General features: G+C 34.4%; 2 protein-coding genes and 1 long non-coding RNA gene across 5 annotated transcripts; 1 reads left to right on the top strand and 2 right to left on the bottom strand.

Moving 5' to 3' along the window:
* The first annotated feature begins 820 nt into the window (after nt 1-820).
* LOC115968324 (alcohol dehydrogenase 1-like) lies at nt 821-5,448 on the top strand. 2 transcript variants are annotated; one of them, XM_031087690.1, is made up of 10 exons: nt 821-1,166; nt 2,899-3,035; nt 3,155-3,201; nt 3,348-3,673; nt 3,754-3,836; nt 3,994-4,069; nt 4,180-4,241; nt 4,333-4,428; nt 4,521-4,682; nt 5,188-5,448. In XM_031087690.1, the coding sequence occupies exons 1-10, from the start codon at nt 1,127-1,129 to the stop codon at nt 5,302-5,304; spliced, it is 1,146 nt and encodes a 381-aa protein (XP_030943550.1). In that variant the 5' UTR covers nt 821-1,126; the 3' UTR covers nt 5,305-5,448. The 2 variants fall into 2 exon arrangements, with proteins under 2 accessions (XP_030943550.1, XP_030943549.1); XM_031087689.1 differs by lacking the exon at nt 821-1,166 and adding an exon at nt 2,018-2,589.
* A 2,441-nt stretch (nt 5,449-7,889) lies between these two features.
* On the bottom strand, nt 7,890-22,623 carry LOC115968323 (probable protein S-acyltransferase 23). Of its 2 annotated transcripts, none has more exons than XM_031087688.1 (13): nt 22,234-22,623; nt 21,615-21,755; nt 20,159-20,271; nt 16,453-16,532; nt 15,626-15,789; nt 14,965-15,034; nt 14,674-14,773; nt 13,422-13,479; nt 10,402-10,479; nt 10,185-10,283; nt 9,791-9,869; nt 9,545-9,693; nt 7,890-8,463 (listed from the first exon to the last, which is right to left on the bottom strand). In XM_031087688.1, the coding sequence occupies exons 1-13, from the start codon at nt 22,483-22,485 to the stop codon at nt 8,275-8,277; spliced, it is 1,572 nt and encodes a 523-aa protein (XP_030943548.1). In that variant the 5' UTR covers nt 22,486-22,623; the 3' UTR covers nt 7,890-8,274. The 2 variants fall into 2 exon arrangements, with proteins under 2 accessions (XP_030943548.1, XP_030943547.1); XM_031087687.1 differs by having other exon boundaries at nt 14,896-15,034; nt 22,234-22,622.
* A 1,521-nt stretch (nt 22,624-24,144) lies between these two features.
* On the bottom strand, nt 24,145-26,536 carry LOC115969019. Its single transcript, XR_004086849.1, has 3 exons — nt 26,332-26,536; nt 25,122-25,235; nt 24,145-24,601 (listed from the first exon to the last, which is right to left on the bottom strand). It is a non-coding gene; the product is annotated as an uncharacterized LOC115969019 (long non-coding RNA).
* Between the last annotated feature and the right edge of the window lie 703 nt (nt 26,537-27,239).

Here is a 27,239-nt window from a genome sequence, read left to right on the forward strand (position 1 = left end):
AAAAATGTATCAAATGTATGTGAGATATATTTAAAATGAGAAATGATATGTTCACAACATTTTTACAACAAATCTTAAGTGGTAAGTTGTTAGTGGTTATTATTATTGTGGCAAGAAAGTAATCCTAGTGTTAGGTTCAAATTTGAATCAATAACAACTAACCACTTATGAATTATTGTGAAAATATTGTGGATGTAGCACCTCTCATATTTAAATAGAGAGTGTGTGCTAATTTTTAGGGAAAAAGTTTCTTGGTAGTTTTTTTGTTTTTAAATTTTGTTGAATTACAATTTTAACCTTTTTTTTTTATAAATAAGAATTATCTAATTAGATTAGGGATATTTTTGACATTTTCTAAAATTATAATTAACTTTTTAAATCTTCTTAATATATAGAGAACAAAAACAAAATATTATTTAAATGATATTTAAATATAAAAAGACCCCTTTAAAAATTTCTCGTTAAACCTTAGACTATCTTGTGCCGGCATGGGAGAACTAATTCTTAGCTTATGTTTTTTACACACACCCCAGTGAATATATGCACTCCCAAAGCATGAAATAATGCAACCTTTTGTCTTGATCCAAAACTTTCACACAGTTTGTATTCCACTAGACCTTCAAATTATGATTTATTTATTTTTGGGCTGAATAATCCACGATAGATAGACTTACTTTATTATGATATTATTTATTCTGTAACACTCTTAAACAATGGGGTTTATTTATAATTCTTTAGTATTATTTCTGTCTAGTCTTCAGACTCAAGAGAAGCACCAATCATTTCATCAAAAAAGAAAAAGAAAAAGAGAATTACCAATCAGTGCATGTTGTAGAGAAAACCAGATGCTGGGAATTAAGAAAACCAGATGCTAGAAAGTGATAAACAAGTTTATCAAAAAAGGAAACATACAGATCCGTTAGTTGCTGGCTTTTGAAAACCAGCGGTACCACATCTGGTTTTGAATCCCGGAGTTGGAACCTTATTGGAAGGCAAATATGGGAACCCTGTGTTCTAAACGCTATATATACCCTCATAGAGCATATCTATCTCTCCACAACGAATTCAAAGCAATCTGTGATAAAACATCAAAGTCAAGAAAGAGTGTGAAGAAAAGTAAAAAAACATGTCTTCAACCACTGCTGGTCAAGTCATACGTTGCAAAGGTACAACCTTTTCATTTTTTCAGACATTCTTTGTTGTTGATCTTCTTGTTGTTTCCTAGTTTTAGTCATGTGATTGTTCAATGGGTTTCTTTCCATTTCTTTGTTGTTTTAATGTACCATTTGTTATCATGATCTCGACTCTTTGTCCCTTGTTGGGTTGTCACGTTTTCTTTGTTTTAAAGGGCTCTGTTTAATTGCCAAATCTTGAGCTGTTTCTAGTTTTAGGATGCACCATGATCTTTTGTCATTCCCAAAAACTAGAAATTTTTGGAATAGGATATACTCTGTGTACCAAAAATAATAATCAATACAGCAACATGTTTTGCTTTTGATTGTCCCATACAAATTGAACTCCTATGTGTTTGACACACGATAATAACGAGGAAAAACAGTTGCCATTAGGAACAGGGCTACTTCAGAAGTTTGAAGCAGGTATCAAAACTCTCATTTTCTTTTCAATCATTGCTTTCTTTCTCCGTTTCTCACTGTGTATCTCTCACAATTTTCTCTTACTCTCTCTATTTTTCTCTTATTTACACAGTTCTTCAAAACTGCGCGTTTGGGAAGCGCATTTTGTGCTTCCCACGTCTGTTGTTTTTTTTTTGTTTTTTTTTTAACCAGCGCCTATTGCCCATCAACAGTGTATTTAGGTTGATGAACAGTAATAATTTTATAAACAGTAATTTTTTTTTATAGTTTTCAGTCAAATAAACAATATCCAAATGATCTCTCACTTTCCTAGGACTTCACTTCTCTGCTTCTTCAAATGGCTAAATGGCCTTTATATTTCTTCATCCTTTTCTTCTTTTTTTCTTCTTTTCTTTCTTCAACGTGTCTCACAAGTTTAACATCACATATTCGTTTATGTGGCTTGACTCTTGTACATCCCTTCATAAATGTTGCTGGACCTTTGTACATAATTACAGAAAAAAAGATGAACCCAATTCTTCTCCTTCGGTCAAGCTATTCCAGCAAACCCATTTCACTTTGCTGACTTCTCAGCACTTGTCCAACCACCTCTTTAATGAGGTGTTTTATCAAGGGTGGGCTGGACCCACGGTGCTATGATGCACCCAACAGAATCTATACTTGTTTTGCTTAGTAAAATTGTATTGAACCAAAACAATCATCAATCATCCACTAAACATGCCATCCTCTGTTTCCATCTCCCTTGTTATATTTGTTTGGATTACTACTATCATAATCATAAACCATGCGAGTACTACTGTTGCAAAACCTCAATCATCGTCACCAGCCCAGGAATCAAAGGCTCTGAACCAGACTCAGTGGTGGTGGCATGAAAAAATAACCGCAAGTCCTTGCAAGTGGGTCGGTATCGTTTGCAATGATGGTGGAAGCGTGATAGAGTTCAACTTAAGCAAAACAGAATGGTCACACCATGAGCAAGCGGAATTGACTGAATGTGACCATCCATTTTTTATTTTCGTCTTTGTTTAGGATGATACATTTGTAGTTTGTAAATAAAGTTTCTCTAAGTTTAGGCTTTACATTGCAATTTCAGTATGAAGTCCAAACAAGCCAAGTTTTTCCAATGTTTTAGTATAAATTAGAGGGCATTCCTTCTTTGTTCTTAACAGTAGTCATACTTTTTAGCTTAACCCAAGCAGGCAGTCTTATGTTTTAGCAGTGTCAAAGCTACATCCTATTTATGTTTATTTTTTATTTTTTATTTTTTTTTTCCAATTAATTATTGAATGAATGTGCAATGTAGCTGCTGTGGCATGGGAAGCTGGAAAGCCACTAGTGATAGAAGAAGTGGAAGTGGCGCCACCACAGGCTATGGAGGTTCGTCTCAAGATCCTCTTCACCTCCCTCTGCCACACAGATGTTTACTTCTGGGAAGCCAAGGTAATCACATTTTGATCATATATATATGATTTATGCGTGTGTATAGAAATGCATTATTCTGGTAAATACTTATTTTCTGTGCGAGATATTCTTAAACCGATTGATTTTTGAATACGCAGGGACAGACCCCATTGTTTCCTCGCATATTTGGTCATGAAGCTGGCGGGTATGGACATTTCAAGAAAAGAAAAATGATTTAGAACATACTAGTTACCATCAAATAGTTTTAATTGTGTTTCAGTTCCTCTCATATACAATTGAATACATTTATCTAACTATATAGTTGTCTTTCTGGTCATTTTGGTATTTTAGGATTGTTGAGAGCGTTGGTGAGGGTGTGACAGACCTCAAACCTGGTGACCATGTGCTTCCTGTCTTCACTGGGGAGTGCAAGGAGTGTCGGCATTGCAAGTCAGAGGAGAGCAACATGTGTGACCTCCTGAGGATAAACACTGACCGAGGCGTGATGCTCAATGACGGCAAGTCGAGATTTTCTATTAATGGACAACCCATTTACCATTTTGTTGGGACTTCTACCTTTAGTGAATACACTGTGGTACATGTTGGTAGTGTTGCCAAAATTAATCCTGCTGCTCCTCTGGACAAAGTTTGTGTTCTCAGCTGTGGAATCTCAACAGGTCGGTTAAAAACCGTATGAATTTATTTGCATGATAGTTATTTGTTCATTTCTCTTATTGTTGAGAATTGAGTTCTGTAGGCCTTGGTGCTACCTTGAATGTTGCAAAACCCAAAAAGGGATCGACGGTAGCTGTTTTTGGACTCGGGGCTGTTGGACTAGCTGTGAGTCTCTGCTATCTTCTAATGCAGATGACTTATTTGATATGGCTCTTTTTTGGAATTACTATTGCAGCATTATTACTGTTTCTAGTAAAGATATATTAATATATATATATATATACACACACACACACATGATTTTATGGTTTTATGTAATTAGGCTGCTGAAGGGGCTAGAATTGCGGGTGCTTCAAGGATTATTGGTGTTGATCTGAATGCAAAGAGATTTGATGAAGGTATTGTGATACTTGGTGCTATCAAAATCTGATGATATAGGGAATGCTTGAGTTGCTAGATTTTCATTTATTTAGTCTTTTATGTTCATTTTCCTTGTTGTTGTCAACAGCCAAGAAATTTGGTGTCACCGAGTTTGTGAACCCAAAAGACCATGACAAGCCTGTTCATGAGGTTGGTTTACTTTAAAATGCTAGAAACATTTTTCCATGGTGAAGGTGCAAACAACTTTCACAGCTTTTCTAACTTTCCTTGACTTCTTTAGGTGCTTGCTGAAATGACCAATGGTGGAGTTGATCGAAGTATTGAGTGCACTGGAAGTATCAATGCCATGATTTCTGCATTTGAATGTGTTCATGATGTAATTTCCCACGAGCTCCTGTTCATGTAATAAATAGATTTTATCTCGAATCCATTCGTCTAAAATCTGTCATATGGTATGTTTTTTTGCAGGGATGGGGTGTTGCTGTACTTGTTGGTGTCCCAAACAAAGATGATGCATTTAAAACCCACCCAATGAATATCTTGAATGAGAGGACTATCAAGGGTACCTTCTTTGGTAACTACAAACCACGGTCTGACTTGCCTTCGGTGGTTGAAAAGTACATGAATAAGGTAAGCTGAATTTCTTATTGAAAAATAGAATGTATGGATTAGATCACTTTGCAATCCGCATATCGGATTACTTCTTTTACTTAGAATGCTAGTTTCTTTACACGTGACTGGCAGTAATTTTAATCAAGAAAATGGTCTAATGGCCACTAGTAGCCTCCATGGTATACCTTAATTAAGTACTCATTTGAATGCTTTAATCCTGCCTCAATATCCGGCAAGAGTTCAGGAATAACAAAAGATAAAAATATAAATTCAAAATGTCTAGAGAAATTATGCTTAAATTCCAAAAGGGAATAAGACCATCTTTTTTTTTTTTTTTTCCCTTTAATTCTTCCTTGTCTGATTGTTCTTGCTTTCAAGGTCTTCTCTTTCATTATCTATCAAGAATTACCTTTACATGGCTTGTATTTACTATTTAGAAATCCAAGTTATTTATTCCGCTTCACCCTCTTTTCTTTGTTTTTTTGTTTAGCTTTGTTAGTCTAATTGTTCTATATTGTGGCAGGAGCTTGAGCTAGAGAAGTTCATCACCCATGAAGTCTCTTTCTCGGAAATCAACAAGGCCTTTGAGTACATGCTTAGAGGTGAAGGCCTTAGGTGCATTATCCGCATGGATGCATAGAGCAGGATTGAAATGATGAGTATTTCTGAAATGATGCATAGTTTGGAGTGAAGTCTTGTGTCTCTCTTTAGAGTGCTGTAAAAAAATTGAAGTGTCTATTTTCCGGATCATTTAAATCAAAATACTCAGTGAGTTTATATTGAACTTTTAGCATGTTTTCTTGTCTCTTTGAGTTACCAAATGATACACTTATTATTCTTCAATTAAAATGCAACACTTAGTGGAAACATAGGTTAATTTATAGTTACAAAATATATGAAATTATTGATTTTAAGATTCCTGGCGGGCTGAAGATTATATACATCCCTAAAGCAGCGCAGTGCCTATGGTGGCTACTCACCAAAACAATTCTCTACTAAAGCAAAACAATTCTTATCACCCTCTCACATTCAGTATTCTCATCAACGTTTCAAGCAACCTCAAATTCTCTGTTTTAGATAAATGTGAGATTTTGTTAAAAGTGAAATTCTACCGCTCCAGCAGCCCAAAAGAACTGCACAATAAATGAAAGCCTGGTACAAACACTACACAAAGCAGCCAAGGTTACTAACAACCCAAAAAAAAAAAAAAAAAAAAAAAAAAAAAAAAAAAAAAAAAAACTAAGCCGAGCAGCAGCTAGACTACAACACTCCAATTACAACAAATCACCCTGTTGATCATAGAATTCTTCACTGTCATGCGGAACCTAACTCTAAATTTAATGTTGCTCCTTAAAAATGTGTGGTGCTTCTCTGTAACCAGATGTGGTACACTGCATCAGAGCACTTTAAAGCTCTTATTCTTCAAGCGCTGTTACTCCATTGAAGCACCTAACCCCAGTCATAACCAGAGTCCTCCATCAAACTCTAAACTTTGACCTGATGCCAAATCGTTCTAGTTATGGAGCAATCAAAGAAATGGTAGTCCCTGATCTCATGCTTCCTTCTGCAGAAAACAAGTAAAGTATTCCCTTGATAAACCCATTGAATCAACCTATCCCTTGTAGACAGTCTATTCCCCTGGGCAAGCCAACAAATAAAGTTGTGTTTTGGAATGTTTCCAAGCCAATCTCCACCAGTCCACCTCAGGTAATTTCATTCGATTAGTCTCCCAAGTAGATTTACAAGAGAGCACACCAGAATTTTGTTGGGTTTTGTGGAGCCTAGTTGTGCCTGGTCTGGATTCTGATCTGATTATATACAAAAGTGCTATGGTTTATAATGGGATTTTTTTCCTAATGATGAAGAACTAACCTCTCTTACAACAGGAGCCTCAACTTCATAAGTTTGTCTAAAATTATAGTATGTTAGGTTACTACGTAACATCTGAATAATCTTCTTATAAGCCTCTACGTTAGTATCTCTGTTTTAAAATCTTATAGAATTTCTCCTCTTGTTTAGAGGCTCAATCAGCTCAACTGCTATCAAAAAGCAAACAATCAGATCAGAGGCATCACCAATAGTCCTTAGGGGGAGGGGGATGTGATTCATATGAACCTTGGATGTCTTCGTTAGAAACAAAAGGTGTCAACTAGTTGAGCTACAACTACAAGACTCTTGATGATCTCATAATTAAAATGTGAATAAATTGAGAGAGATCTTCATTATTAGGATCACCGACGAACCTCATGAGTGGATTCCATAACAAACTGTATGAAGCAATTTTTGTATGAGCCCGGGATGCAAAGAGGCTTACAAAAGTAGATGCCAGCAGCTATTGTGGAGACGGATTGTGGAGAGAATCCTCTTTCTGATGTTCATAGAGCTTCCTCATGAACCCAAGATTGTAATATTGATATCAAACCAGCTCTAGCCTTCTTTAGAACATGAAGTTCCTAACGAGGGCAAACATTGTTTTTGGTACAGGAAGAATTTCTAAAACCTTGCAATACTAAAATAGTTTTATTTTCAATTTTGTGGCGTTGCAATTTACAAAGAACACCAACAAGATTTTCAACAAAAATTGAAATATCCGTCAATGTCATTCCATTTTATTTTGGGATATTACATAGATGTGTTATGACTTATGTGGATTATTTAACAAAAGATGGAAGAAAATTCATGTTTGAGTTTGAGGAGAGCTAATTGCCAAGCACAAGGTTGGCCCCCTGGGTTCAAAGTTGCAGTCTTGTGTGTTACTGGGGCCAACGGCCAACATCTTGCCAATTGCCATGTTGATTGATATGAATCAAATATTTATTTCTTGATCTCCATGACGTTACTGTGGCCAATGTCAACGGATTTTGATCATTCAATAATTGGCATAAGGGAGGAATTTGAATCACGAATGTCTCTATTAGAAAACTCCTGAAGGTATCAATCAATTGAGCTACAAGACTCTTGGTCATAAATAATTTTTCAAACGGACATTGTAACCATGATAATAATGAATATCTATGCTAATTCCTCTCTCTTCTATTGAAATTTGCTGCAAACAATCCTTACAAAGTTTCACCAATGTAAGTCATTTATTTAGGTTCTCCACACATCTACAAACCTCATGCGTTGGCTTTGTACCACTGCAACTGGTATAAAAAACAAACAAGCATGGTTGGCTGGAGCGTAAGAACAGATACACCCACCATGAATGTGTTGTGCTGCTATAACTTCAATTCATCAAAAGTAGGATGGATTAATTCACTGTTTCTAAATATCCTTAAAGCATGTTGATTATGCCCATCTCTTCATTTTCCCATCATTAATGAACTGGTACAAACAGGTTCAGTGGAAACAGTTTTGGAATGTGAGATAGGAGATAGAACCACAGAATTGAAAGTTTTTTTCATTTCTTTTGTAATGGTATTCATTCAACTCTACATATGGAAAGCTATGAATTGGACTCTTATGTATTTCTAAACGATATAGAACTATTGCCGTCCTTATGATGGAACATCTATGCAGCTATAGCAATTGGTGCCCAGCATCATCTGTAACCAAGGGAGAAAACAAGATGCCAAGCTTAGCTGTAAATCTGCACATCATTGCAATAGCTCTACCTAGCAACCTGCTGCAATGGAGGCCAAGCAATTTCTTCATCATTTGTATAGCCATGAATAAAAAAATCTGCACAGTTCTTTTGCCACCCATGGTTGTATGGATTACGAAACCGCCCATCTGGACCACGAAGATACCCATAACGAATAGCATTTGCTAATTCATTTGTTGTGATATTTCGAGCTATCTGCATCATAAACACGAACACATGTTAATTAACTACTACTTAGGGACTTCAAAGATAGTAACTGAAAACATCATATGGTACAAACGAATGTGTACACATTAACTATTAACTACTACTTGGAGGTGGATCTTTTGAGAGTTAAAAGGATATCTGTTTAGAATCTTATAAAAAAAAATAAAAAAAAAAAGAACAAAAATAGTATGTTCCGCATAAACCAAATGGGAGAAGGAAGTGCTGCTTTAACACTCATTGGCAAATCTCATTAGCACCTTACCCTTAGAATTATATTAAAATCAAGCTTACCTGTATATTTATATCAAAATAAATTTATGCATGAATTATACCTCCCTATGATTTGAACTTCTTAGTTTTTATTCCTGGTGGGTACAACAGTCATACACCAGAACTGAAAACTGTAACAAGTATCATAACGTGTAGCTTGTGGCATAATTGCCCTTGCCTTAACCACACTGCATCTGGTTTAAAAAATTATCATCCCACAATTCATCAACTTCTTTTGATTCATCATTTTTCTATAAGCTACGTAATCAGCACCTGGTAGTCAACCACCACTACAAACTTATAATAATCACAAACAAAATGATGTTTGAAACAGGACAAATTCAAGATAATTCCTTCCCCCACAGAAAATATTTGTTTTGCCTGCCAAACCTCAATACTTCTTGTCTATTACCATCTACTTTAGCAATACAGGTTCCTTGATGGCAACAGTTGGATCAAAGAGTATGCTATCCTAAAGCTATTTTAACTGAGTAGATTAAGCATAAATAACTGATATAAGACCAAGTGGATTGAAACAGATCCAGCAATTCAAAAGCACATCAATCAACTAATTAGACTCCCAATCTCAGACAAGTTAGTTGATCAATCTTGCCATGGCCCCAAATATCATGGAATCATTTCTCATTCAAGGGGATGAGGTGCAATTTGAGCTATAACTTATTAGATGCATGCACAGAACTTACTGGATACATGCATATAGACACAAATGTGTGTGTTTGCTAGAAGCAAAAAAACTTATATGCCAAAATGATGTCTAGGTGATGGTTTAGTCAATCACCTGGGAAGCCTGTGAGGTAGTTAAAATGGTAGCAGCAAGCAAAATTATCATGTCCAGGAGCAAAAACGCAACAACACCAGGATGTTGAACTGCCACATAATGAATCCATGTTTCTTCAGTAGGCAAGACTGGTTTTGCAGTCCAAATCCCTGTTTTGTTTGTCAAAAAGATGATTTTAATCTAGTCCAAAATGAAAAGGATACACATTATCAAAATGTATAGATAACTGCAAATGTTAAAACATACTTTGAATTGCAACAGCAGCACTAAGGAACGATGCCAAAAAAGCAAAGCAGAGAAAAACAAAGAAATCCCTTTTGTTCCTCTGCAAGGTGTATCATCACAATGATATAAGCTGTCAGGAGAAATGAGATAAAAGAAGAAAAGTAATGCTTCAAATGGAAAATCACATGTACCATCTTTCTTTATTAGCATAATTCACCGAATAGAGGAATAAATGATATGAAGAGGACACAAAGAAGAAATTTTGTGACAGCAACCAAAAGGAATAGATGGCACAGAAGTGTTAAAAATGATGTCACAGCCCTCCTGCTTAGTGGTAATTACTCATGAGATAAAAATTGTACCAGCAATGTCTTTACCCCTATGAAATTAACTAGTTGAAAGTACAACTTCTCACCTTCCCCACACAATTAGATATCCATGGGCAGTGATGGTCAAACTGTTCCACACATCGCTTACATGTGGGGCAGTGCTTTGATCGAACAGGCCTTATGATCTGAAAAGAAGTTATTTAGAAAACATACTGATATGTTCAGACATCCTCTCAAGCATTAAATGCATTTAAAATAATTTCATGGTCAAAATTTGAAAAAGAAAAGGTCCATTGAGTAAACCTTGCAGGTAGGGCATAGTTGAGACCAATTTCCCGTCCACTCAGGGGAACTGTTCAGATCAATATTCAACAAAAGATCCTGCAAACCATCAAAATATCATTTGGAAACTAGCAACAACAATATAAGTCAACTAGCAACTTATCTTAATATATTTTAGTATATAACACACACTGACACATATATAACAAAATTATATAAAGATAGAGGGTGGTAGTTCAAGAAGACAGGTTATACACTCAACTGCTCCTGTAAAAGATTCAGTGATAAAATGAATCCAAGAAATCACAAACATTTGATGGACTAGCTTCATCTAGTGACAACAAGAAAATAAAGAACTAATAAATGTATATTTGAATCTCTCCAAAGAAAGCTCCCAGTCTTCAAACGTTATCCTTTTCTTTTCCTTCCTGATGTTCTATAAAATACACAATGACACTGCCTTCCATACCTTATCCTGGAATAAAGTTGATTTTCTTCCCAACGTTGAAGCAAACCATACACCATTCTTGGCATCACCCATCACCCATCTCACACGAAACACCACAAAAACAAAAGATCACAACTCCATATCAAGAGGACAATAAATTAACAAATGATCCACATTCTCACCATTGTGCTTGCACATGCAACACTGCACAAGTACTATCTTCTGTTTTAGAAGATAAATTACTGTTAATATTATCCCCAAGGCCTCAGTCCAAATGAAAAAAGAGACCTTTGACGATGCCCTCACATTCCAGATAGCTTTCCAAGGAAAATATACTCTAGAATCCCTCTTAATGCCTCATAATAGGACTGAACAGTAAAGGATCATTGCTGTTTATTTTCCACCATACCCTATTTGTCATACCAACATGTATTCTAACTGACAAAAGCAGCTCAAAAAAAGTCATTGATTCTCCCAATTCCTAGTCTTGTGCCAGTCTAACAAAAATTGAATAACAATGCACAGCATACATCATACCAAAAATTCATTCTTCTTCCATCACCAACAGAAAATCATATACCTAGAATTCCCACATTGTTTGGATATCACCTTCCAAACCCCTACCCGATGGGTTGATCGAACTGGATTCAAAGCCCAACCCCGCTCTTAGACACACGTAAGTGCAGAGGCCTCCTAGAGGCTAGTTACAAGTGTATGCCTGATTGGAGTTTTTTTTCAAGAATAATGCAGCATATTTGAAAACAGAGATTAAGGGACAACATGACTATCAAGTGATCACTAATCATAAAAAATAAAAATACAAAGTAATCTTTTGTGTGCGCGCATTACAAAATATACAGAATTATGATATTTGATAGCCATAATGAAAATGATGTACATGGTTGAATCAAAATAAATCCAAAAGGCAAATACTGAAAAGTAATAAATTGGTAAGTAGTGACTTCTATGCCTACAAGAAGCAATGCAATGCAATCCTCTTTGCTTTTTTTTTTTTTTTGGGTAAGTGGCAATGCAATGCAATCCTAAAGTGTATAATCAACATCCTTGTTAAGCATAGTGATGCAGCACTGGCAGGCAGAGAGTAAAATAATACAGAAAAAATAGAAAATAATAGAGGAAAATGGAATGGATCACAAAAGCCTAGGCTTCAGCACTTAGGGATGCTTAGAATCACCATCAAGCTTTAAAGACAAAATCTCACTCCAAAAAATCTCTTTTTAAAAAACTACACGTACAACAAGTCACAATTACATTCCATAAAATCCTCAAAACGTTAAAGCCTACATTCAAAATTCAAAAATGAAATCTGGGATTTCAAATAAGATAAAAATATGAAATAATAAACCCTGAAATAATTCTGATTCTGTTACCTGCATCACATGAGATCATTATCATCATTGATATCACAAGATTTGTAATCCTCATCATGCACCTCATTTACATAATCCTAAATTATTAACTTCTCCCTCATTAGGAAAAGGTTGTAAATAGAACTTGAACTTGTTGCCCTCCCTAGTGACCTCACTTCGATCTCAAAATCTTTTTTCTTCATCAACAATAGCTATAGCATCATTACCCCATGTCAAGTAATCATCATAATTTTTTTGAGTTCTTGATCTTTTCTCCCAACCAACCACTAATTGTTACCATCTATATATTGCAAAGAAATTGAATCAATCATGGTCCCTTTTTTTTCCTCTTTCTTTTAGAAATTCATATTGAGGGGTGGGCTTATGTGTAGTGCATCACACCATAAGATTGGTACTTGTACAACAAATCAAGGGCTCATAACAATAGGTCTGGATACCAACAAATCATGGTCCCTTTTTTTTCCTCTTTCTTTGTGCTTTAAGTGCACTTTTACCAACACTGCCTCTTCCTTGCCATATTCCTGCCACCAAACATCTCAACAATTGGTTGTACTCAAGGATGAATCTCCAGTTGAAGCACCATCTATTTTTCATGCATACAGATTAAATTGGACAACAGGTCCGGATACCCATTAACTAATAAATTCCGATTTGGGTGGTGAATTCTTAAATCCAATAAGTTGTCCAATTGATTTGTATCCGAATAATTGTCTCATTGGATGAGAATCAAATCACCCCCTACCCAATCTAGATCCGATCTATTTGCAGCCCTACCACATATCATATAATCTACAAAATCTGGCTTTGAGGCAAGCCATTTCATTTGCAAAAACTCTTTTTTTTTTTATAAGTAAGAAAGATGTATATTGAAGAAAGCTACTTTTTTTTTTTTTTTTTTTTTTTTTAAATTTTATATAAGTAAAAGAAAGCTACTTTTTTTTTTTCTTTTTTCTTTATATATATATATATATATATATATAAGTAAAAGAAAGCTACTTTATGCAAAAAGAGCACAAAGCAGACCAGAAAAATTACAAGGGAAAAAAAAAATTAATTACAAAAAAGAAGAGAATTAAGGAACAAAGGGAGGGAATCACTAGATGTGAGTCCCCAAGCCCTAGACCAAGCAAACAACTCTCACAAGTACAATGTAGCTTTTAATTACAAATGGAAACATGCTTTGAAATAGAGACAGTACAAACCTCTTTATCTTTATGATGACCCATATCCCCTGGTCTTTTTACGTAACCTGGATCTTTACTGCATGCAATAATGATAGAACATCATGGGAGTAATTTTTAATAAAGGGACAATAGCAAGATCAATTATCAGCAATATAGCATTCTTAAAGAAATTTAAAACATGTCATTATATCTAGCAACAACTCTACGAGATAAGAAGCAAATGACATAACTGATAATTGTAAGTATCAACTACTGACATAAACAGGTGCAACTGCAAAACATACAAGCACAAACAACTTAATGGGTTTTCTCCAGCAAACTTTACAGCATGTACAAAATTTTGAATTGATGGAACATAAATGCTATGTACAGTATGATTTGTAAACTTTTTAAATGATGACCAACAGACACTTGAAAGAACACATCTGTGATGACAAAACAATTCCTCATAGTTTGACATTAATGTTTCATTACAATCATAACAGTAAAAGTATCAAGGAAAGAATCACTAAGTTGGGAGGTTGGACAGATGGCACTTACCTATTAAAGGATTTGGCACATTGATCTCTCTCTAAGATTTCATTCTTTGTTAGGAACATGGCTTTAGGTTACATCATGATGGCAATCATTTGTGTAAGCAGTATCTATGCCAATATATGTGGGGGGAGCAGGTCTCTCCTTCCTGATCCACCCTACAGATTAAAACCCTTATACGTCCCACCCTGTAGCCAAGGCAGGACAATAGCCTTGTTCCCACCTGCCCCACTAACAGCTTTAATCCCTATCTCTACCCCACCCATGCCACTACAGAAAATTCTGACGGTGGATAAATTCCAAAAAACAAAATACGGTGATTATAGATTGGTAATGTATATGCAAGATTCATGGGGAATAAGTCCAGCACCTTCTTTTGCATTGTTCAATGGCTCAAGATATTTAGTCCTTAACACTCAGTTTGTTTCGACGTTAATGTTTTCTAAAAAATGAGTCATTTTCTAAATAGTAATATTTGGAAAACTATCTCATTGTCCTATGTTTGGCAGTGACCTCAAAATGAGATAAAATTGTTTTCAATAGTTTCCATATTGCCTCTTAATTTCCTTTATTTAGCATGCCTTGAGATAAAGTTGTTTTCCAGAAAATTTTAATGGAAAAAATCTCTAAAAAATAACTCAAATTTTTATAAAGGTTTCTGTTGACCTAAACAACATGCCTTCACCTACAAACAGCAACAAAATTAAAACACAAGTACAGCAGAACATGAGATTACCTAGCACACTTGTAGAACATAATCAGTGAACCAGCCACCAGAGTAACAGCACCCCATCCCCAAAGTCCAACAACAGCAGTAACCTTTGTAAGATTGGGAGCTGGCACGAGTAATAAGAAGTCAGTCATTTTTTTGATAAGTAATAAGAAGTCGGTCATGATTAACATCGTAGCATGCCTCCATCTGCTATTGGAAGAAAAATTGTAAACCATAGCTTATTACCTACAAGAACTGAGTTGATGAAGAGGACCGTGACAATGATTATTATGGCAAATAGGATAGGAGCATAACCTATATCTGTCATCTTCCCACCACAGATTTTATCTCCCCAGTTGTTGCTGTGAGCTCGCTGTGCATTAGACTGCACAAAAATCAAAAATGAAAAAGGACAATTATTAGGTGCAACAAGGGCCGCAGACAAGTACATAAAAGATTACACCTAAAAGAAGAATGAGAAGGGGAATAGACACTCAAATAAATAAATAAAAATCATAAAATCTAGAGCATCCCCAAGTCTAAAATAAGGACACATAAATTTGAACAACAGATGCATCAAGACCTTGGGGAAACTCTACATAAAACCCAGACTAATCTCTGCAGACAAACTTCTTGACCTCAAACACCATTTTATTCCTCTGTGACCAAATGCTCCACATCAAGATTTCACTTCTCCACCAACATTTTTACTCTGAATCTAGAGCATTCTTCATGCATGCAAAGACATACCCATATGAAAACCTAACCCATATGATTGCAATATTTTCTGCATGACCATTTGAAATAGAAAATCTAATCATAAATGATATCCATATATTCTTGTGAAGTCCCAGTAGGTTTTATCAAGCAAGCTTCACATGAAACGATTTATTTTATCCAAGCTGAGCATCTTTTAGAGCGGGGGAGGGGAAGGAGGGAAAGGAGGGCAGTATTAATTAAACAAAAAGTTACGTACAAGGAAAAGAGCGACATGCCGATGACCTTTATCAGACGCTAGCTGACCAGGAGTGAAACCAGCATTATCTTTCACCATCAATTCCTGCTTCGTGCCAGCATGTACAAGCACACTGCATGCCTCCACATTTCCTCTTATTGCAGCCCAGTGCAAAGGGGTACAACCTTTCATAGGATATTCAACATCATCACATCTAGAACAAATATATTAACACAATTACCAAAGTAAGCCACCATTTTTTACAAAAAGTTATAGCCATTGGGATGTAGATTAACAAGAATTGTGGGAGAAATTTGGAGTAACAACTGGAATATCTACATTAATGCATTTTTTATTGACCATATTTTCCCCCTGCAAATCTCCTTTATTACCCCCCTCTCCCCCACCTCCACACCCCCCAACCAAAAAAAAAAAAAAAAAAAAAAGATTAACTCAGATGTTAGACACATTGGGAGCCCCATAAAAGGATCTCACATTCAGGTAAGGCTAAGATTCTAAAATATTCTATCCCATTTATTTTGTCCACTATTCCATGTTGTCAACTTTGAGAAGTAAATAAACACAATTTTAATAACTTATATTTTACTTAATTTGAAAAGTCAAGACTCCTTATTTTCATTGCAATTTTTAGATTTTTGAGTTGTAATCTATAAAAGAATTGAAATCGAGCAGGCAAAATGGGACCATATTATGATGCCATTCTTTCTCTGATGCATGTCATATAACACATGCTAATACAGAATATTTGTGGAATTTAACTTAACTAATTATTAACCGAGAAATCATACAACCCATTTAAGAAGATATTAATTGCCCAACCAATATACCTTCTTTATCTTGTTTCCCTTGGGATGCATCTCTAAATAGAAGTAATCTAATTGTATCTGCAAATCCTTTATATGCAGCCCTGGTTGAAAACAAGAGAAGAATCATTTTCATATAATAAGCTTTGAACAATCTTTATGTTTTCCAAAAGACTGCTGGATATTACCTAAAAATCAAATGTGGAGTTTCTTAAATATTATAAACTGGAAAAAAGTTCAAACATTTCAGTTATATAGACCAACAACTTGCACTTATCAAAAAGAGATTTTTAACTGACTTCCATACATACAGACATACATACATATATATATTATATTATATTATCTAGTATATATAATCTAGTAGGATACATAACAAGTATTAGATGCACAACAACTTTAATGAGAGAGGGAGGAAGAACAAAATGAAAACTAACAGGAAAAAAAAAAGGCAGCTATTGTGGTTCTCCATAAACAAATTAAATTTAAAATGATCGTCACACAGATTATTATGCAGAGGTGGACTCTTTAGAAGTATAAATTTTTTTTTTCTTTTTTGGTAAACAATAGAGTTATAAAATATCCAGCATTTGAAATGATATGCATAAAACCTCCATGAACCATGTAACTATGACACAGGTATCCTTAAGACCCAACATGCATTGTATGTGGAATAATGCATGTTAGGCCATAAGGCATACCTTTGTCATAAGATGATTGAAGTTGTGTTAACTTTAACATATTGACATATATATATATATATATATATATATATACACACACAAGATGTATACATGTGGTGCACCACAAAAATCACCTAAAATTACAGCAATCAAGAAATTTTAACATGCAAGAAACTGAATGGCCAGTTAAAGCAATGATCCAATCATACATAGAACATAAGAAAATCAACATTAGTTCAATTGTAGTTTATTTAAGTCCTTCAAATGTCCAGCTGTTGCATTCTTTCCAAATAGCCCGCATCAGCCATAAAGAAATCGCATTCCACAATACAGCCATCTCCATTTCGATGTCAACCAAACTGCCCCTTCCTATGTGCCAACATATCAATTACCTTTGAGGCATAACTCACTGCACCCCAAAGAGACAAAACACGAGAGACCAAAAAACTCTAGCAATATTGCAATATAAAAGTAGGTGATCAAGTGATTACCCCCATTCTTACACATGCAACACCACTGTACTACAATTATATTCCTTCGTCTTAAGTTATCCATCGTAAAAAATTTCCCTAAAGCAGCCGTTCATGCATAGAAAACCACTTTAGCGGGGACTTTAACCCTCCAAATACTCTTTAAGTAAAAAACAATGAGCATCTCCAATATGTAACATTCTATAAAAGGACTTCATCTAAAATAGTTTACTTGTTGGAATCTAAGGTTATGTTTGGTAACAGTTTTTGTTTTCTATTTTCAAAAACTTGTTTTAGGGAATATAAAGAAAAAACAATTTTCTTTTATTTTTGAAATCAAAAACATGTTTGGTTAGTTGAAATTAAAAAGATAGTTTTTTGAAGAAAAAAAATAGAAAATACTAAAATATGTTGTTACTAGGATTTGAACTCTAATGCTAACTCATTAAATGAGACAGATTCATTATATTAAATGCGTGTTTTCATTGATTTTTGAAAATTAGAAACTGAAATCAGTCTTTTGCGCATGTTTTTAGTTTTCTTCACAAATTGAGTTTTGAGAATAATTTTTATTTTCTGTCTATTTTGGGTTGCCAAACAAGTTTTTTAGTCTTAAAAACAGAAAATTGTTTTTGGAAACAGAAAATAAGGGGAAAAAACAGTTACCAAACATACCCTAAGAAATCTGGTCATTTGCATCCCTTCTTAACCTTCGTTGTTGTTTTTTTTTTTTTTTTTTTTTTTTGATAAGTCCCTTCATAACCTTGGTAAGATAGATAAGATTAAGTCAGTTAGCTCCCAATCCTAGACAGCTCTAATAAATGTGATATCCCAACAATTATTTCCTTCATTCCATACACCCAAACCTCCATATCGAATTGGTAGACAAACTGTCTTCCCAATTTTCAAGATGGAACTTGAAGTTGTCTCCTAGCGCACCCCATAAAAAGTCACTTTCTAGTTTCTCAATATGCATAGCTGTGCTATCAAGAATAGGAAAAAGAGAAAGGATATAAGTCAGCAAACTCAAAAGCATCTGTTTATTGCAAATCTTAATACTCTTAGATAAAACATTTCTGTCATGCTAATCTCCATTCCACCTTCTCAAGCATTGTATCCCGAATTAGTATAGATTTAAATCTAGCAACCAATGAAAATCTCAAGCATTTCATAGGCTGACTGAATACCTTGCATCCTAGAATATGGGCCAATTCTTCCACCTTTTATTCTTTACCAGAAAGCCAACTCTAACTTCCACTTTGTAACTATACATCTTTTAAACTTTCCAGCACAGTAGACATATATAACCAATTACTCCCTATTGACAGCTACGATTTAATACATACCCATGTACATGGGACGTATGAAAAGAGATACACCAACTAAGAATGATAATTAGAAAGATCAAGCATCTCAGGTAAATTAAAGATAGAAAATTTCCCTAAAGCATTCATCCACTAAAAAAAAAGATTTGGGGAATGAAAGTTTCAGGCCTAAAAGTAAACGTTTACACCCTTAAAAGCATATCATTTCTCTCACTACATATGCTTCACAAGATACACTGAGGGATTGCCTTCTAGATGTTTATACTATGGTCTATTTGAACTAACCTTGCCAACAAGCTAACTACTCAATCACCTACCAGGCATAACCCAATGAACCCCCAAGAGATTAAACACCAGAGACCAAAGCTCTCTCACAACATCACAATGAATGAAGAAGCAAATGATCAATAATGATACAGCGTTTTATTAGATTAGGCATGGTTAGAATTCTCCCCAATGTTGTTGTCCATAGAAAGAATAACACTCTTGTAGTTGTAGGGCTGCCTCTAGGCTTCAAGATGCTTTTCCAACAGAAAGGAGGACCTCCAATAGGATTTAACACTTTGTAGAATTATTTAACCTCAAACACACTATGGTGCTCACCTTGTTTGGTATCTACTGGGTAATGCCGAAGACTATGGTTGAGGTCCTAGCATGCTAGCAAGGAAAGTTTGGTCATCATCGTAATGGTGTTATTTGAATGGCTGTCCCTCATTTTTTGATGTGGCGCATTTGGCAAGAGAGACATAATTGGTACTTTGAAAGGACAGTAGCAGACTTAAAACTTTTCTTCTTTAAACGCTATCAAATTGGATGTCAATAGTAGGAAGTCATTCTATTAGTTCGGTTTATGATTTGATGGATGCTTGTAATTTGTGTATGTGATTGTTTTGGTCCCCAACTGTATACTTCATGTATACTTGGGTGACTCCTTTTTATGTTTTGAATAAAATTTCCATTACTTATCAAAAAATTTAAACCAACAATAAGATGTTAGTTCCATCATTTATTTACACTATGGTTCTTCTACAGAAGGAAACATACATACAAATCATTACATAGTATATTCACTATAACACAGATACATTCTATAGAATTTGCATTGATAGTCTTTGGACCAAATGCAGCTCTCTCCTCAATTCTGCACAACTAATTTAGTTATATTTATAAATAAAGGAAGACCGGCGGGTCACTGCAAACATAAAGCTCTTGTTGTCATCTATATGTTAGAATTCATTGCTTATTGACGTACCAGTGAAGAGGACTCCTCCCCTCATTATCAGGCACATCAAAATCAGCTTGATACTTTGCAATAATGTGATTTAAGAAAGCCGTTTGTCCATATTGAGCTGCAACATGAACTGCCTGCAGTGAATAAGCATATAAACAACAGAGTATTCGAGATGTATACCCATCACAAGCAAAGAGAAAAGAATTGGATCCAAAAGAACTTGAAATTAATTGGAATTAAACTACTTTCAACCACAGTAAGGAGGTTAGAAGTTCCCATATGACTCATTGTCAATATGGTATGGTAGCTCTCTGGATAATTCATTCTACACATATGCTCACAAACAGTTAGGCCATTTACACACACTCATTTGGCATATTGTATTAATATTTAGTAATACAAGTCAAGTTGTACAACATTCCTCCAAACTATTCAAGGTCAGCCACCTGAATAATGTTTATCCATTGCAATATTTTCAACTTCAAAAGGAACAGCATAAAATTCACCTTCCTTGACTTAAGTAGCATCCCAATAAAGCTCCTCCCAAGTTTAAGCTTTGGACCAGCTGTGTGATGCAATTGACCGCACACACAACACAGCAAAGTTCACATAAATCTGAACACCAAAAGTGAAAGGCTCTGTAGATTATCCAACTACATCAGGCTTTCTGTTTGCATATTTGCGATTTTTTTTTTAATAAAATATAATGGTCCTCCTAAGTAATAACCTTAACAAGTTTTTTTTTTTTTTTTTTTTTTTAGATAATTCGATAGTTGGGGGAGGGGGAATTTGAATCCTGAACGTCTACATTGAAAACATCAAGAAGTGTCAGTAAAGCTAAAAGGCGATTGGTGTTTTTCCTTGGCTTTTTAAAGAACAAAAAATATAAGGAAACTCATAAATAGTTACCACTAGTTTTATAGCTATCTCCTGGTGTTTCCAAAGGAAACATCCACGGTTCAAACCCCTTCCCCAACTATCAAATTATTAAAGGAAACTCATTTATAGTTATCAAAAAGAAGGAAACCATTAATTTAAGGTTATAGGTGATTTTTCTATGTTATCAATATCCACCATAATCATATAGTGCCAATATACATTATATATCTCTCTAATCCCATAAAACATGAGTACAAATTCCCTTAACTCTATTATAGAACCATCAAAATGCTGAAAAGATGCACATCAATAATACTCTCAAGTGCACAAATAAATATTTCCATAATTATTTCAACACAGCCATTGGTTATTTAGTCTCTGTAGTGGATCTATTCCTAAAAGAGTGACTAACTTTTATGCAGGTCATCAACCTACCGCAACTCTCCTCCTTTTCCTAGGCTTAGTACTGGCTGCGAACAAAAAATATGACACTAAGCACAGACACAGGCCAAGTTGTTATTTACATGTACAAAATGACCAACTCTAAATTCCAAAAAAGAAACATTTGTTTAAGGATTAAAGAGAATGAGACAATTACCCGATAGCCATTGAAATCAGCTGCTTCAACCCGAGCTCCATTTTGCAAAAGCACATCTGCAACAGCAATGGCTCCCCGAACAGCCGCCCAATGCAAAGCCGTCTGTAGAATGTTGTCAGTGGCATTGACATCGCCTCCATGCTTCACCAACAAAAACAACAATGAAATCTTCAACCATAGCAAACCCCATCCACCACATAATGTAGCAACCCAATCCCAAAAGTAAATGCGTGCACACACACACACACACACACACACACACACACACTCACACTCACACACACACACACACATTAACATATGATTCATCAACAAATCCACTGCAGAATTCAGCTCTCAAACATATAAAAATAAAATCTTTTTTTTTCCCCATTTGGAATACGAATTCTGCTGAATTAAAACAAACCCACCGCACAATACATCATTTGAGTACGCGTGTGCAAACTAAAAAAAAAAAAAATCATATTTTTCTCCATTTGGAATACTCTGCTAAATTAGAACAAACCCACCAAAGAATACATCATTTTGAGCACAAATTGACCGCACAAAATACATACAGACATAAAGTCAAACACATGGCATGCATGAGTGGAAAAGTGTGAGTTAATTGAGAAAAAACCTCAACGATATATTGCGCGATATGAGGAAAATTGTTGAGAGCGGCCCATTGAAGAGCGTAGTAGCCATTCAAATCGGGTTGAGAAAGAGACGCACCGTCTTCCTCGACGAACTTCCTCAATTTGTCAAAATCTCCATAAGCGGAGGCAGAGAACACGTCGACCACAGGAGCCACAGAGACCTCCTCGTTAGGGTTTTGCTGTTGAGCGTTTGAATCCGATGCTGACACTATTTCAATCTCCGACGAAGCCATGAAAAAACCGTACGGACACACAAATTTGAAGGCTTTATTAAACCTATTTGGTATGTTTTGTACTATGATCTATTTTGGGTTACAACTCTGCTAATGATGGAACTTTAGAAGTTGGTAAGTTACACACAAGAACAGACTCTGCCGACATTTTTAATAATCAATAATTTTTAAAAAATAATAATAAATGCTAATAGTTTTTTCTATTTGCTATTTGTCTTCTTCTTTTTTTTTCTCTTTTTTTTTATATCAAATAATCAACATTGATTTTTAAAAATATGGCCACTCTCCCATTGATTTTTAAATTCTTTTATCCATTTACAAATTACAATCGGTAAAAATACAACTAACTCCAATTAAAACATTTGTTAAAAAAATGGCCACTCTCCCATTGATTTTTAAATTCTTTTATCCATTAATAAATTAGATTCTCAAAATAAAAATTATATATATATATATATAAAATAAAAATACAGGTTTTTTTTTGCTACAAAATAAATATGTAATATTTGTTTATTTCTTGAAACTAGCCTTGTGATACTCTTGATTGTATTAGTAATTTGCGTGTGAAGAGGATAGTTTAAAAATAAATTAAATTTATTTTTTCTCACATCTAGCAAATGTGTGATGTTATGGATAGTACAAATTTTACTATGATATTCTTTACAATTTCATAAATATCGTTTACAATTAATCGCTATATATATATTTGTAATGCTTTTTTTAAATCTAGCAATTACATTTATTATTATAGTAAAATAATATCTTTAACATTTCTTATCAAAAGAATATATTTTTAACAAATTTTTAATATAAATAAATTATGGAAAAATATTAAATGCATTTCAAATTCAAACTAACGTAATTGATGGATTTTAAATTTTAAATAGCATAATAATAGTAAAATTTTAAACTTTTTCTAGTGGCACCTTCATTAGTAAGTTTTATGTAATAATGAAATCTGTAGTATCAGTGTATCACTATTGTCATTTATTTTTATTTAAAAAAAAAAAAAAAAAAAAACATATCTTAAAGTAAATTCACTAAATTGTTCTTTTGTTACCGCAAAATTTCAAGGGGAATATATCTATAACAACTTATATTTCGTTTATGCACATGGGAAAATTGTAATTGTAAATAATTTATATTTTTCAATGATCACACACCTCGATACTTTAATAAACTGTATTATAAAAAGAATGTGAAATATATGATGCCTTTTAACCCTTTTTTAAGCATTTTTTATGCGTTATTCAATTTCCTACTTGACACAATAAAATGCAGCAAACATTTTTCAAAACTTCAATATGATTTATAATTGCTTTATTACATATTTATGCCGTGGTTTATATGGTATTTCCCTATAATAATCAAATAGTATTATAATCACCATTTTCAAGACTCCGTTTTCTCAAAAACTATAATCACCATTAAATTGTAATAAAACATTTTCATTTTCTCAACAAAAATATGAAGCCCAAGTCCAACTTTCCAACTCTTTTATTAGTAGATCTCGTAACCCGTGAGAATGTGTGAAGAGAATTTATCCGGTGGGGGCGATATCGCAACTGCCACGTACCTAATCAAGCTGTAACAGGTGAAAGTACGAGTGTGTCTTTTTCTCATCTGATGTGGTAAGCAAGAATATGATCAATGGTGATTGGTGGCATAAATATTTTTCTCGACAAATCCAATAACACCACGTTGTTTAATATTTTATTCACAATAATCCACACTAATTTACGTACTTGACATATATAATCTAGCTCTACGAATCTTTTGTCTTTTCAAAAGATAGATTTTAAGCTCAAATCTCACTAGAAATAATAATAATAATACTTGTCAAAATAATAATAATACTTGTCAAAATAATAATAATAATAATAGAGCTGGCCTAAAAGACACATTTTATACCAGCCAATCATGAGAAGATATATTAACTAACAAATTTAAACTCAATACACCTTATTACACTCAATCCTAACCCAATTAAAACTTCCAATATTCCCTAAACACGTTCAAAGCTTCTTCTCCAAACGGCAAACCAATAGCAAACTCTTCTCCTCCTCACAGCAGAGCTTCATTTTGCCACAGTCATCATCGGAGTTGTTTTTGAAGCCTGAAAAAGATGCCGAATCTGCCATTAGTCTAGTGTCACAATGTTAAGGTTTGTCTTCTCATGATTTGGTGTTTTTCTCCTATTTTTAATTTTGAAATATCAATGGGTTTGAGTTTTTTTCGATGTCAATTAACACATGTGGACGATCCATGGACCATGGTTTATGGGTTGGGTCAAAACCAGCCCAATTTCTAACAAAAACAATAAAATTACGAAATTTTTAATGAAAAAAACTAAACCACAATTCAAAGAACACAAACTAAGAGCTCTGCATCCATAACTTTGTTGATGCAACTTGATACCTATAGATTTTAACAGCTTTTGTTATGTTAGAGAAAGAACAAAGCATCAAACATGCCAAATTGTAATCAACCCACCAACAATTTGATCAGCACAAATTAGACTCCATGACATCCAAATTGTAATAAAATAGCACTATAAAGAACCGAATACAAAAAAGCACCTCACGCAAAATCAGGGAAAGAAGCAAATTTGGAGTCCTATTTGGAGCTGGAATTACCGAAAATTGGAGGACCTAGTCTGGGTTTAGCATTGTTGAGTTCAAATCTGGCATAGGAGATTGAAGTTTGGCCGAGATTAAGAGAGAGGGTTGGGCAGAGTCTGCGTTTGAGTCCTGGGGAAATAGAAGAGAAACAGATGTAAAAAAAAAAAAAAAGTATTTTGTAATTATTATTTTTATTAATTCTTCTGCATTTTAATTTTAGTAACATTTTTAATAGATACATGAGGTAATGAATGATAATCCAATTGAGAAGATGATGACTAAAGATAAATAGTAGAAAGATAAACAATGAAATCCCAATAAAAATAAATGGTCAATACAAATGGTCAGACCATTTAAGTAGCTACAGATAAATATCTATATATATATATGTATATTTAAACAATCAGAACCCAGCAAAGATTTATTAAAAGCAAAGTACTATTTAAAGAGGATTTCTCATTAAGAATGGCTAACTTAACTAAAAACACATAAATACAAAGATAAACCATGAGAACAATCCCGAAATTATGATCAATGAAATTCAGTAACATAGTACAATACTAAATACCATTAGTGAGATGATGAAACATGTTTGCTTTTACTTTGACCTGAACTACCATTACAATGAATCCAATTAATACAAGCAGGAGCAATTCATTACATATAAATCTATAAGCCATAAAGATAGTCCCCCATTGGAAAAAGGCCAACCTTCTTCATAGAGATTGGAAAATAAAAGTCAATTACTATAGGCAAGTAGGACCAAAGCACATATCCATAACTACCCATGTATAAAATAAAACTAGCTGGCAGCTTGATTGCTCAGCATAATAAAAGTTCACAATGTTCAAACCGTTTAACCCAACAACCTTCGACGAGGACCCCAATCCCCCAGTAGATAATTCGTACTAGAAAATGCAGTAGAAATAAAATTGCACAAATGACAAAGGGGGAAGAATAAGAAATAGCAAATAAATGGAAGGATAGATATTCTAATTTTGAACAGTAACATTCCGAAACCGAAAGTCTGCCACAATCCAACCATTTCACTAGATTAATAGGGAGGGAGTTAGGTTTGACAATAACATTTTAGTTGCTCAAAATCTCAGAGAAAAACTGATGCATTAAAATACACAACTCACACAGACATTTCATTGAACAATTCCTTAACAAAGATAGTAGGGCATTGTATGAGAAAATTTATACCGATTATATATTTTCATACCCATTATCAAAATCTCAACAGTACTTCAATCATGGGAATCTGGGAAATGGGAAAAGAGCTCTCAGTCGGCGACCATGGAAGAAAGGAATGGGCTCTGTCGGCGGTGTCGCCATCGTCGGCAACTGCTGGATTACATTACAGTCCGGGTGGGAGAGAGAGAGAGAGAGACAGAGAGAAGGAAAGGTTTATTTGCACATATTTCTTGTTAAGTGAAAGGAATAAGAATGAGCATGACAACAAAAATACCAACAAAAGCCCTCAGAAGTCCATAGTTTACGTACATATGTTAAGGGTAAAAGAGTAAATTAGAATCCCATAGGTTTGAAAAAACCAAAAAAAACTGAGAAGACGGCAATACCCCCACCTTATTTGTTGGTGCGTGACATTATAAAAGGATGGCCAAGGTAATTTCATCCCATGCTGTAACAGATGCTAGGTCACAGAAGTCCCATTGCAATATTAAGCTGCGTAACATTGCATAAGAAGATTACAAACTTCTGAAAGCTATAAGTTTTTGATACTTTGATCATTCGAGCATTGTGACCACTTGTTTTCATACGTTTTTGCGAGATCTACGAGCAGGTAAAGAGAAAACGAACATCTAAGGTGATTAGACACGCATAAAATATGCGTAGAAATTCGGAAACTTTGAAATGCCATAACTTTTGGCTCGATCATCTGTTTGGGACGCATTTTTTTTTTATTTTATATAACTTTTCGAGATCTACGCAGCCCAAACGCCAAAGGCGGTTTGCCCCAATTTTTTCGGCAAATTCCACCTATTTTTAGAGATATGGAATTTTTTAGTTTTTTTCCCATAATTTTCTTATTTTCCAAGCTCTTTTTTCCAATGACCGTCTACCAAGGCTAAGTTTTGTATACAGGATCCTAAATAACTGATGGTAAAT

The sequence above is a fragment of the Quercus lobata genome, chromosome 11 (assembly GCF_001633185.2).
Source record: "Quercus lobata isolate SW786 chromosome 11, ValleyOak3.0 Primary Assembly, whole genome shotgun sequence".
Taxonomy (NCBI): Eukaryota; Viridiplantae; Streptophyta; class Magnoliopsida; order Fagales; family Fagaceae; genus Quercus; species Quercus lobata.

Bases quoted from the DNA above. Each gene is read 5' to 3' on its own strand.
- LOC115968323 (XM_031087687.1), bottom strand. From the start codon at position 22,485: ATGGCTTCGTCGGAGATTGAAATAGTGTCAGCATCGGATTCAAACGCT. The intron at 15,035-15,625 runs GTACGTAACTTT...ATTTTTGTGCAG, and splicing joins GGCATGTCGCTCTTTTCCTT to TCTAATGCACAGCGAGCTCA. The intron at 10,284-10,401 runs GTTTACTCAATG...ACTTCTTTTCAG, and splicing joins AACTATGCCCTACCTGCAAG to ATCATAAGGCCTGTTCGATC.
- LOC115968324 (XM_031087689.1), top strand. From the start codon at position 2,313: ATGCCATCCTCTGTTTCCATCTCCCTTGTTATATTTGTTTGGATTACT. The intron at 3,202-3,347 runs GTATGGACATTT...TTGGTATTTTAG, and splicing joins TTTGGTCATGAAGCTGGCGG to GATTGTTGAGAGCGTTGGTG. The intron at 4,070-4,179 runs GTATTGTGATAC...TGTTGTCAACAG, and splicing joins TGCAAAGAGATTTGATGAAG to CCAAGAAATTTGGTGTCACC.